Source organism: Lingula anatina, chromosome 8, assembly GCF_051362555.1.
Source record: "Lingula anatina isolate TDL-2025a chromosome 8, LinAna3.0, whole genome shotgun sequence".
Taxonomy (NCBI): domain Eukaryota; kingdom Metazoa; phylum Brachiopoda; class Lingulata; order Lingulida; family Lingulidae; genus Lingula; species Lingula anatina.
The window spans coordinates 11365922-11378702 of NC_141774.1; the positions used below are offsets into that span (position 1 = coordinate 11365922).

General features: G+C 39.1%; 1 protein-coding gene across 1 annotated transcript; it reads left to right on the plus strand.

Moving 5' to 3' along the window:
• The first annotated feature begins 1251 nt into the window (after nt 1-1251).
• LOC106179004 (uncharacterized) lies at nt 1252-10611 on the plus strand. Its single transcript, XM_013562459.2, has 7 exons — nt 1252-2270; nt 2471-2818; nt 3244-3369; nt 5356-5570; nt 5778-5876; nt 5988-6079; nt 7206-10611. Exons 1-7 carry the CDS (start codon nt 1294-1296, stop codon nt 7380-7382), a joined length of 2034 nt encoding a protein of 677 aa, XP_013417913.1. The 5' UTR covers nt 1252-1293; the 3' UTR covers nt 7383-10611.
• Nucleotides 10612-12781: the final 2170 nt, after the last annotated feature.

Here is a 12781-nt window from a genome sequence, read left to right on the forward strand (position 1 = left end):
TTTACGGCATTTAGTCCATTTAATTATTCTATTTTTTATGATAAATTTTTTAACTTTTTTTTACATTATCAAAGGCAATGTTTATCGAAACCTTAGGTGTATACTTCATTTATGATAACAAGATATGGAGTCTCTATTTTCACCCAGAAAACTGTCACCATTCCGTTTGCAAAGAAGTCGATAAGTTCTCCGTAGATGACATCAGTCGTTGGGCGTATTTTCGAGATTCAGCATAAATCACCGTATAGATCTTGTATGAAAGAAATAAATAAGTACTGTAAGATTAAAATGCAGCTATAAATATCTACTGTGTTTGGTACAATGATAGAGCTTTCGGCTTGCACCCTTCTTAAGGGACTCAAAAAATCGATCGGATATAATGAATTGCCTTTTGCATGCATGACCAAAGATACATCTCAAAGCATTCTGAAAATTCTAGTCAAAAGGGCGTTCCTGCATTGACATAACAAAGGTCACGTCATCATACGTGAAATCTGCAGTTTTCTATCAAAAATCCGATATCTGGCCGCAGTTTTACATAACAAAGATCACGTCTTTAGATGAAATCGTACGATCTTATATTAAGAACCGTATTAGGAATCTAACTTTAGTATCTAGTTTCAACAAACAAAGAATGGAATTCTTAACACAACAGGAGTTGACCATGTTGTGGAATTCTTAACACAACAGGAGTTGCCCATGTCTGTGTTCAAAACAATCTTTGCGGTCAGAAATCATATAGCACCACCTCTGTCGTCACTGTCATCTTTTCCGACATTTATCCTCTGTATATCGCACGGATAACATTAATGGTTGATACCCGTCCCATGTTTGTGAATTGTCATAAATCTTAACAGCCTTTTCGCGTGCGATTGAAGCATTGCAAGTCTGTACAGATTCGTCACTGAAGATGCAAGCGTAACACGCACAACATGTCGATTGGACATTTATTCTCAAACTAGAGTTTTGTAAGTCTTCTTACGAAAAACGGACATAGCCATATATTTGTGTATGCACACACATGTACACATGCCACTACTCTATATTTCTTTAAACAGAAATGCACAACAAGGACGTTGTAGGGTTTGTAGTGCAACAGTTTTTACTGTAGTTAATGAGCTGCTTTAGTTATACAGCTGTATGGCAAACTCTTAAACCTTTAAATGAGCTTGTTGATAGTGATAGAGTTTCCAATTATTGGAAGTGAGAGATTGAGAAGATTAAAATAGACACATTGCATTCCAGGAAGGACTGCTTTTGTGTCAAGCAATAGTTTTTTGGACAAGAGAGGCGATGGCCCTTGAGCTAGCTGCAGTCTCTCCGTCGGAGAGACCCGTAGATGAGAGAGAACCCACCTGCAATGCCAGAAGCGAGCAGAGAGAGCAACGTGTGCTGAGCTATCCGGTCTCCCAGGCCAGCCAGTGCGACCTGCGTGAATTGGTGGCCGGCACCCAGGAGAGGGCATCATCAAAGGCAAGCAAACTGATAGCCGTCATGGTAGTGCCTCTGTGTCTTTTAGTCACCTTGGTCGGTATCAGTTTCAGTCAGTCTTACAATCGTCTGGATTCTGCTATCAAGACCGAGAGAAGTCTTGACGTGACCAACGGGGCGTCAGCTCTTGTACTGGCCCTGCAGAAGGAACGAGGCCTGACAGCAATGTTCCTCAGTTCCAATGGCTCCAACAGCGACGCCTTGGCTACCTTAGACAAACAGCGTTCTGAGACCAACTTGAAGCTTGCCAACCTTTCACAGTGGCCTCCTCAGATAACACTGGGCAGCAAGATCATGAAAGGCAAACATGTAAAACTTGAAGTTCAACAGGACTTGCAGCGGCATCGTCACACAGCAAACAGTTTAGGGGTAACAATCAAAGGCAACATCGAGTACTATACGTCACTTACCCAACAATTCATGAACTGGGGGATGCAGCAGCTCAGGTTGCATTCCGAGGGTGAATTGTGGCCACTGATCAACGCTGAAGGAGTGACTCTCCGCGCCACGGACGCTGCTGGTCTCCAGCGCGCCCTGGGCTCCACCTTCTTCACAATGTGTGGGTATACCAAAGACAGCTCGGTGTGGTTTTCAAACCTAGAGGGCCAGGTGGATACCTTATTACAGTTGGCTTTCAACTACGACCCCGAGTGTAAAGACCAGTACGACCTCCTTAACTCAGAATCCCCGTACCTAGTGCCAGACATCCAAAGACAGAAGAAGAACATGTTGGGTGATAGATTTGAAGAAGTCTGCCGCAATATGACTCTGGACGAAAGGTATCAGTATTATGGACCTATATTGTCTATTATGGCATTCGTGTTATCAATAAAGGTTTTTATATTCATTGAACTGTAAACAGAATGAGGTAGCAAAAACAATCAACAACTATTAAATGACTTATCTGAATATTTTCTTTTTAAAGAAATCATGAAGACAAATACTTCATGACAATACATTATCCTGTTTCTTATTTAAGGTACAAGAACAGCATGGTGTGGTTTGAGAATCTGACCAACTACATCTCACTGCTCCAAAAACTACTCGAGAACAGTTCAAAACGTATCACACTGAGGCTACACGCATTAAAACAGCATTCCTCGCATATGTCTGCCATCTATTTAGTAGTCTTAGGCCTCACTGTCACCCTGTGTACCTCCACCACAATCTGGTACATCACCAGTATTCGGTCCGTTATGAAAACGCTGAAGGTGTACGCTGGGAAGGTGTCCCAGAAGACCAAAGAGCTTGCTTGCGAGAAAAAGCGGACGGAGACATTATTGCATCGGATGCTGCCTCCCAGTGTGGCCGACCAGCTGAAGAAGAAGTGAGTTAATTTGTGCCAATACAATACAATACATAGCAAGCAATGCAATACCATAAATTAAAATAAGTAGATTAACTGCGATAAGTTCTTACATGTAGGCCTACATATGACACACCGCCGGAATACATAAGCCACGAGGGGTCTACCCGTGGGTGATTTTAGCATACAAGATTTTGTGACATGTGCACAGTGGGATTTCATTTGGTGTCCGCATTTATTATTACGCAATTATTATTATTATACTACTGATGGCGGCAGCGATACGTGCACGCTTAAGTATTCTTGTAGAAGTCGTTGACAGACGCACAAAAGGGTGACAATATCCGGCAATGATGTGACGTTAAAAATGTGTGCGTGTCTGACGTTACCAAAAAGTTTTTTTTTTTTGTAGAGCAATACACGTATATTTAACGTTTTTGTTGCAGGAAAGAAGTTGTGGCGGAGTACTTTGACAGCGTGACGGTCTATTTCAGTGACATTGTCTCTTTTACTGCTATCGCGTCCAAAAGCACCCCCAGACAAGTAATCAGGATGCTGAACGCTTTATACAGGTAAACTACTGGTGGCTCTTATCCTGTGAACTCTGCTTGGTATCACACAAGGGGCTCTCAGCTCTGCAAATTGCTAAATGTTTATGTGCTAGGAGCGGATTTGTTGCAAATGGCGATAACCTTCTTTAATTATTATTATTATTATTGTTGTTGTTGTTGTTGTTGTTTTGTGTGGACGCAGAATTACTCTGATTTTCCTTTTCTACCAGACAGAAATGCAGGTGATTTTAAATGAGAGAGCGTGGTTTGTGCCATAAGCTATGTCCAACAGCTAAATGCCTTACAAGCCGAAGCCACACTAGAGGCGGGACTAAATTCGAATATCCGCAGATATATAAAAAAAAATAAATAAAAAATTCATTCTCACGGCATTGAAGCTCACTCTGCCTCTCGTGTAACTTGGATATTTGGATTTTAGGTCATTTGGAAATGTTGAGCGAATTTTGAATACGTTTCAATTCTACTGGTTCCGCTTGATTTTTACCAATACATGTACTGATTCAGTGTGGCAGCATACCTTTCTAAAAATTGTGTAAAATTCTGCGTATTATAAAGTGATAAGTGACTTGCTTATCCATGTTTGCGTTTAAATCTAGGGTGGAGGAAATATTGCACACACTAACTTTATCACCATAGGCGCGCTGTTGAGATCTGTGCCTGATAGAGCATTTGGTATGTCTTCCATAGAGCACTTACAAATCACTACAGAGTCAGACATTCAAGGACAACTTCTTGTATTTTTGTCATAACTGTTATAATGAACATTGTTCCGCGCCTCTTCTAGCTTGACATGCGTGTTTGAATGAATACACATTTCCATAGCCTTTAAACAATCAGGTCGTTTTTGCATTGTTTGGTATCGCTTTCCGTTACGTTGGATCCTCTTGTCCAGCAGCTTGTACAGTGTATCATGTGCCAAATACGTGGAATTGACATGTATTGGCAATTATCACTTATTCCTGCTAATTTCTGCTGATTTTGACAGTTTTATTGTACACCATTGTTGTGTTTTTGTAAAATTGGACATGGGGGTGAAACACAGTTTTGTCATGAAATGACAGAGCATCTCAGGAAATCACGCAATCTACGACGCAGACTCAAAGGACATTTCAGCTTTTATGTATACTAATTACTGTAGCATTTTGACACCAACTCAGCAACAATGACGTTTTGTATGGTTTGTCATACACCTGCCCATGGCATCACACGAGGGGATAACTCGAAGGGGCTTAGTGGAAATTGCTGAGTGTTTTTAAGAAATGATGCAAATGATGATAAGCTTTTTTTTTGCATGAACGCAGAATTAATCTGATATTTGTTTTCAAGTAATCACATTTGCAGTAAATCAGCTTGTGCCTGGATTATGATAGAAGGCTTTCTGCTTATGAAATCGGCTACCTAGCTGTCTGGTTTATGTAGTTCGAAATCTGTGTACTTGAAAGTGATTTCTCGAGATAGGAAAACATATACAGGAAATCACGCAAATAATTAGTTAGTTTAATTTCCACATATGATGTATTAAACTTACAAAACGATCCACTTTTTTATATAGTTTTAACCAATATTTAACTGATATTTAACCAAACTAAGTATTTTACATTTACATACGTCCGCAATATCAAGGGCATGTTAGCCTGAATGAATACACATTTCCATAGCCCTTAAATAATCAGGTCGTTTTTGCATTGTTTGGTATCGCTTTCCGTTACGTTGGATCCTCTTGTCCAGCAGCTTGTACAGTGTATCATGTGCCAAATACGTGGAATTGACATGTATTGGCAATTATCACTTATTCCTGCTAATTTCTGCTGATTTTGACAGTTTTATTGTACACCATTGTTGTGTTTTTGTAAAATTCTCTTTGTAAAAATCTCATTGTTATTCATTTAACTTTAAGAGCAAAATCAGCCCAATAATTTGTGCTAGTCCTACTCGTCTGCGTATTACTACGGAACTAAATGAATTTCCTTTACACAACAATTTCAGTATGTTTGACGGCTGCATTGACCACTATGATGTGTACAAGGTGGAAACAATTGGAGATGCCTACATGGTAGTGAGCGGTCTGCCAGAACCTAACGCCGACAAACACGCCACTGAGATTGCACTGATGGCGTTAGAACTAATGAAACTGGTCAACAGCTTTGAGATACCGCATTTGCCTGGAGAGCGGCTAAGGATAAGGATTGGCGTAAATTCTGGTAAGATATCAACACAAGTACTCGAATTTACGAGTAAGGCCTTAAATACAGCAAGTGGAACCAAAGATTGAGAGGGAACAATTCAGAACTTCAGACCCTAATGTAACAAGGAACATTGAAGATAGAATGTCGTTGGCAGGTTATATTACTTGTAAGGGACACCCCAGATTTGTCTTTAAATAATTCTACGTTCACTTTCTGTTCTAGGGCCAGTGGCGGCGGGCGTGGTAGGGCTTAAGATGCCGCGGTACTGTCTGTTTGGAGACACTGTGAATACTGCATCCAGAATGGAATCTACCGGGAAAGGTAGCTGTTCTACTCCTCTCTCTCTCTCTCTCTCTCTCTCTCTCAAATCCTGTTACCATGCATTTTCTGATTTCAGTGAATGTTAATGAGCACTTCTACGTCCATTTTCAGCAAGACGAATCCAAATCTCTGAGCAAACGCGAGATTTATTGGACCCCAGGTGTGGGTTTGTGACGTCACATCGAGGTAAAATCTCAGTCAAGGTAAGGAAACGGTTCATTTGTATGATGCAGGTGCATATGCACGGAAATGACATAAAAAGAAAATTCAAAGTATGTACTCGAATGGTGTAGTAACAACTTGATATTGCGGACGATTTCTCACCGATAATTTACATGTGATAAGTTTGCATGCATTGGCGCCATTATAATCGATTGATGTACGCATTCACAAATAAGTAACAATCATTGACATAAACAGCTAACTACATCATTAAATAAGTAACACAATTACATATATAACTGCATAAATAAGCCACATAATGACGCATATAAATAAAGTACTTCATACATGTACATGTAACTATTTGCTAGGTGTGATTAGAACGCTAAGTCTCTGCTCACAGGCAGATGTTAATATTAGTAATGCGCAAAATGCTTGACCGACCCGATGGCCTTGTGGTTAGAGTGTCCGCTTCCGGAGCGGGAGGACGTGGGTTCAAACCCGTACGGGGACATACCAGTCCTTTATAAACGGTACCTGCTGTCTCCCCGCTTGCCACTCAGCACTTAGGGGTTGAAGCAGGGGCCTGGTCTGGCAGAGGAGAAATGTTTGTTAGTTTGTTAGCTCTGAGCGCCTAATATGGCAGCCGGGCTCCCCAGGGAGGTGAGAGCGACTACCTGTATAGTGTGCAACAGGACCAAAAATGACCAGGCTTCTCTGACTTAAAATGAAATTTGATTACCAAAAATAGTAAATAAATAAATAAATAAAGTATATTTATATGTATAACGTCAACCTTCGGTTTGCAATATTCCAATAAAGATTATTATTACTTACTCTCTTCTCCATGCCAACGAAATGTTAACTGCTCGACGTCCTGTGAATTTCCAGGAATCTATGGCCTAAGATAGTGATACCATTAACCCCGTCAACCCATTTCACCTGTGGCGCAGTTAGGCAGGTGTATAGTTGTAGATGAATCTTCTTCTAACATTTTGGTGGTGTGCATGCGCTTCAAGACATTCAACACAACCTCTCAATCATAAATAGAACAAGTACCAAATGCGTCGAAGCACATGCTCATTTTTGCACCCCCCCCCCCCCCCCCCCCCCATGGTCACTAACACTATAGTTTTTGTTACATGTAATGTGCTTTGTTTGTTTTAGGGCAAAGGACTCATTGACACGTTTTGGTTAATGAACGAGAGGGCGCACGGCGCGTCTCCATTGCAGGACTTCAACTTGACCATTGCCAACCTGGATGGATATATCAACGAATGTTTTGATGTGGATGACGATGTTGAACCTGACCTAGTTGGCGGCATGCCCACCCTTGATATATAAAGTGGACATGCGCAGATATGTCTCGATGACGAACACGGTTTTAACATACTCAAACAGGGATTTGAATAATTTATCAATGGCAACTAGAGAGCCACGCTGTCATGTATAAAATCAACGAAACACACTCTATGGTGCTAAGCAAGACAAAAGATTACTTTGGCATTGATTGTAAAATTTGCTCGGAAACGCCATTGTCTGCACGTTACAAAAGAGAAATGATGGAAGGGGGGGGGTCGAAATTTGTAACTCTTTTCGATACCATTTCAAGTTCTTAAAACTCAGATATATTGTTTTTGTTATTAGCTTTTACAATCGCAGTTTTATGTTTGGCTTACGACACCTGAACAGTTAGACACATACCTCGTGTTTTTGCATTTTGGGAGACTGCAATTTTAAGCAGGAATATATTTTGTTACAATGAATGTAATGTGTCTTGATACATCAGTTTATTGTATAAAAATAGGAAGTTTAAGACAGACATACATCTCTCTTAAATGCCAAAGTAATTTGTTTAGTATACAATATTACGAATCACTGTTGTCCGTTATCGTCCCGTTTCCTTTATACACTCAGAGGCAGATGTGAGCATGGAAAGTTGCGGATGCTAAATGCACCAGTATTAATATAATCAACACTGTCTTATTCTCGTGGTTAATCTCTTTAATGCCCCTATTTCACACAGAATACGAACCACGATTATAAGTATAATCTTAGCTATTCTCGAAATTTCGAGGAATATTTCCTCAAGACCAGTGTATACAAAAACTCTGTCACCCCTTTACAGAATCGTGTACTAAAATGTACAAGGGAGCAATAACGATATCTTAGAATGGATTTTTTAAAGAATTAAACAAGCTCTTTTTTGCATTCGGGAATTCTGGAGAAAAATTCGAATAGCTCATAACTTTTGCAAGAACCCTGGGATTAATCGATTCCTGGCATATCGTGGATTTCGCAGTCGGTGTGGAATAGGGATATTTAACCGGTCGTCTATTTATTTATGCATAAAACCATACTGTAACATTTAATATTATAACAAAAGCGATTTTAGGTATTTTTGGAGGTCCAGTTTGAAATTTAAGTATTACAATACCCCATTTTGTAAGTAAGGTATTATGTGTTGCCTTCTTTTTGGACATGATAATACTGTAAGGAAATGTCCAACAATTATTTGGATACAGAATATTCATCAAACTCAGTGTCTTTATTTGATTGGAACACGCACCAGGTAACATTAAGGTTTGCAAGTAGGTTAGGAAATTGTTGCAGTGTATTGCTTTTGTAGAAATACCATATCGTACAGCGAGAATTTTGTAACTGAGATGATGCCTCTTTTTTTTCTATTTTCAACACTAACAACTGGAACATAAACGTTCCATACCAAGATTACAGACTGCGAACTTTTAAGCAGTTCTGGATGGATGGATTTAGTGAGGCTTTAAAGGAGGGGGTAGCACATTCGCACATGAGTGTTCCATATTTGCACATGCGTGTTTCACATTTGCACATGCGTGTTCCACATTTGCACATGCGTGTTTCACATTTGCACATGCGTGTTTCACATTTGCACATGCGTGTTCCACATTTGCACATGCGTTTTTCATGTTTGCACACGCGTATTTTATGTTTGCACATGAGCGTTTTCCACATCTGGACATGCGTGTTTCGTTTTTGCATGTGTGTTTCATATTTGCACATGCGTGTTTCATATTTGGATGTGTGTTTTACATTTTTGCACATGCGTGTTTAATATTTGCACGTGTGATTCACATTTGCACACGTTAGACTCCTGTGCAGCTCACATTGTGCTTTTCCTCAGAGTCCTTATCAATTTTATTCCAACGCGTTTGTTTTGCTTAACGAGCTTTACTAGCACTGCCAGAGCAGATGACCGTTAGTGCTAGGTATTGCTTTCATGGTGCTCAATAATTGTACGGTGTGTTGGTTAATTTGTGGGTTATGTGGTTAGCATGGGCGTTAGTGCTAAAAGATCTGCGGGAAGTGTTAGTAAACGCCTAATCCGTTTATGAGGCCTGATCTAACGACATGATTTTAAAGGGACCAGTCGGATTGAATTGAATCTTAATATTATACGTCTTTATTTATAATGAACGTTTTCAGCCATACGTGAAGAGGATCTTCAGATCAACAATTTCTATTGTTACCTTCATCAACAATGGTAAATATTCTATTTGTTGATTGCGGTAGTTTTCAAGCTTTTATTAAACTGTTTAATTTATTATTGTTGACACAGTGTGGGGCAGTTTACTGCAACAAAGAAATTCGCTTTGTTGCACCAATTAATTAAAACTTGTTATTTTCTATATACTTTAGGATTGAATGGTTCAATAGAGAAGTTTTCTTTTAGATATTTAGGTTTCATCATTTGTCCAAATTTTGTGAAAGTAAATGTTGTGAAAATTTCATCCACCACATTTTTCAAAGTGTTCCAAGTGAGAAGCATTGCGCACGGTTGAAGATTGAATTTGTTGCTTACACTGATGCTCATAAGTTAAGCAGAGCTTACTAATATAGAACCGAATGAACTTTGACTGAATTGAAGTACAGAAAATACACAACGCACCTAATGAAACTTTCATTTCTTCTACACAATGATCCTCGAAAAATATCAAATAGGTTGCTCGATCTTTGTGTTTTATTTGCTGATGGACCATCACTTAATGTTCCTCGGGTGTTTTTATATCTTTATATATTAGTAAAAGTATGCATGTGCTTATTGTGGGTTGAGATGCAGTTATTGGTTTTTTCCTGGATTTCCTTAAATTTACTCGTTCTGGCTTCAAAATTAAGGAGGCAGTCCATATTTTTAAAGATTTCTTGTTTCAGAAATTTTTCTGATTTTACAATTGAAAAAAAAATTCACTATTTCAATTTAAATTTTTAAAAAGAAGTAGTTTTCAACACGCAGAAATGATTCTCCTAACATTAAAAAACAGCTGCTTTAGGAAGAACGATATGTTACACAAATAAAAACAGGAGACTGTAGTTAGACGAAACCTGGAATAAACTGATATAGAGCAATGTTTTTATTATTGTTGTTTTTTTTTTCAATTCTGAACGGTGGATATAAAGACAAGAAGAAACATTTCGAACAAACCCAATACCATGAAACCAGAATATATTTTTCTGGCACCAACCGTTAACACATTCCAGCAAGTTGTTTCCGGAATGATTCACCCTCTCTCTCTCTCTCTCTCTCTCTCTCTCCCTCTCTCTCTCTCTCTCACACACACACACAAACACACGCTCGCACGCGTGCTCACACGCATCAAACTGTTTAAAGATGAAGTGATAATAGTTTGCAAGGAATAATTTTGCCATTCAACCGTGAACTGGCGGCTGCATGAACACATTTGGTGCTGCTTTTTGCTAAGACGATTCAATGCAATGCTTGCCCCAAACCATCAAAATGAGGACTCCCATTATTCTAAGACTCACTTTTGCCACTGGACAATATTATATTTGGAAACGTAATGTAATATAAAGTGTTAGTATCACGGGGAAGCAGACTAATACCTTTTGGTTTACATGTGCCAGAATAGGTCTTTTTTCTGTTTGTTAAGAACAACCGGAGTATTATGTGTAACATATTAATTTTTTTGTTGTCATACAACATGTAATACCGCTTTCTATGGATTAAATCTGTAACATAAATTTACTTTTACCACTTTTAATCCCGATGTCTCACACAGTCAGATCTCACCTAACACAATTTCCAGTGTGGCCGTAGCAATCACGGTAGCTCTGCAGAGTTCATCTAGATTGTGCTGATAATGAGGCATGATTCTGTATATGTTATGTAAGTGTTAGTTTCAATCAACAAATATCACACCTTTTTTCTACCAATTCTGATACAGTAATTATCAGGCTCTGATCCATGCCTTGCATCGCCTCTCTGAAGACGCTCGGAGTTCATCAAAATGGAGTTGACAGGTTTTCATTTTGAGTCTGAGCTTCTTGAAAATTGATAATCTGAACATCTATTGTCCGTCATGTATTTTGTAGACATCTGAAATATATTCCACAGCAATAAAGGTCGTTTGTTATGAAATACTTGTCAAATGGGAATGTTATGTTCAACTCAAGTCATAATGATTTTGAGGCTTGCAAATAGAATCGAATCAGTGTGTGTCAAAGTGGGACAGGCAATGTGAGGCACGCTTGGCCGTTACAAACCAAACGACAAATGTGAAAACTCTAATGTGCACCTAATAAAAATAATTATATCTTGAAAATATTTGTTCCTATTATTCACTGATTGATGATTGTGATAAGAAAACCGATATTACTGCCTGCTAACCTGCAAGGTGCCTAAAGTGAGTGCAAATCTGTGACATTGTCTAAATGAAACACTTGGTTTACCTCCGGTACGTGCCAGTTCCTTAACTTTTGGATCTCCATCATGTTGCACGAATATCTGCAATCTGTAGAGAGTCCTTCACCAAGATCGTCTGCAAGGATCGGCAGTGCTGGGCAGAGAGTGATCGTTTCACAATCAATCCTCCGGGAGAACGATGGACCATCTCACAACAAGCAATCAATTGCACGACAAATATAGTAAATAGCACCAAATGGCATAGAGAGAACTTTAATTAATCTTTTGCCCTAATAATGACCCGAAGATGCGAGAAAGTTTAATAGTGAAGCTGGTGATATTTTGTTGGATAAATAGCAGCTGGAGAGTAACAGTCAGGGTCCCCTTTACACTGGACGGCGTCCTTTCTGCGCCCTTTGTGCGACCATGAAACTGGCAACGCTGTGGTCGCAGAAAGGAGGCACAAGCATCGCTTTGGTTGCAAAATGAATGATCAGCTGTAGGCACGTAAAGTATTATTTTATTTTAATAATAATAATAATAATTATTATTATAATAATACATTTCCTAAAACCGCGCTACACTTGCGTCTCAGCGCTGTTTACACTTACATAAAAAACTAAAACTACAAAGATCAATTAAAAACTTACATAAAAGTATTTAAAATTTAGAGATAAACAAATATTCCTTAAATTCAAAGGTTTTCAAATTATTTTAAAAACAGTAATGAGTCGTTCAAAGATTCTTTTACTCTCAAACGGGACGCAGAAAAGACGCCGTCCAGTGTAAAGGGGGCTTTAGGCTAGATAACATATCTCACTCTCGAACCACAGGCTATTAGCGACATTTTCCCAGATGTGACGATATATCACTCACAACGTTATCCCCCATTGTCACCTGTGAAGTCTCAATAGTCGATAAACAACATGCAATAATCTCTCAAGGACTTTGGACACTGGCACATAGATCAATCCCTCGCCTACTTGTTTTCTCTGCACCTACTAGGCTTCATTAGCACGCTCTTCTTCAAATGACTGTCTCAAATGAAGGGCATTACGTAGCA

Excerpts from the sequence above, each read along its gene's own strand:
- LOC106179004 (XM_013562459.2), top strand. The coding sequence starts at position 1,294 with ATGGCCCTTGAGCTAGCTGCAGTCTCTCCGTCGGAGAGACCCGTAGAT. Across the intron at positions 2,819-3,243 it reads GCCGACCAGCTGAAGAAGAA|GAAAGAAGTTGTGGCGGAGT; the intron begins GTGAGTTAATTT and ends TTTTTGTTGCAG. Across the intron at positions 6,080-7,205 it reads GAGGTAAAATCTCAGTCAAG|GGCAAAGGACTCATTGACAC; the intron begins GTAAGGAAACGG and ends TGTTTGTTTTAG.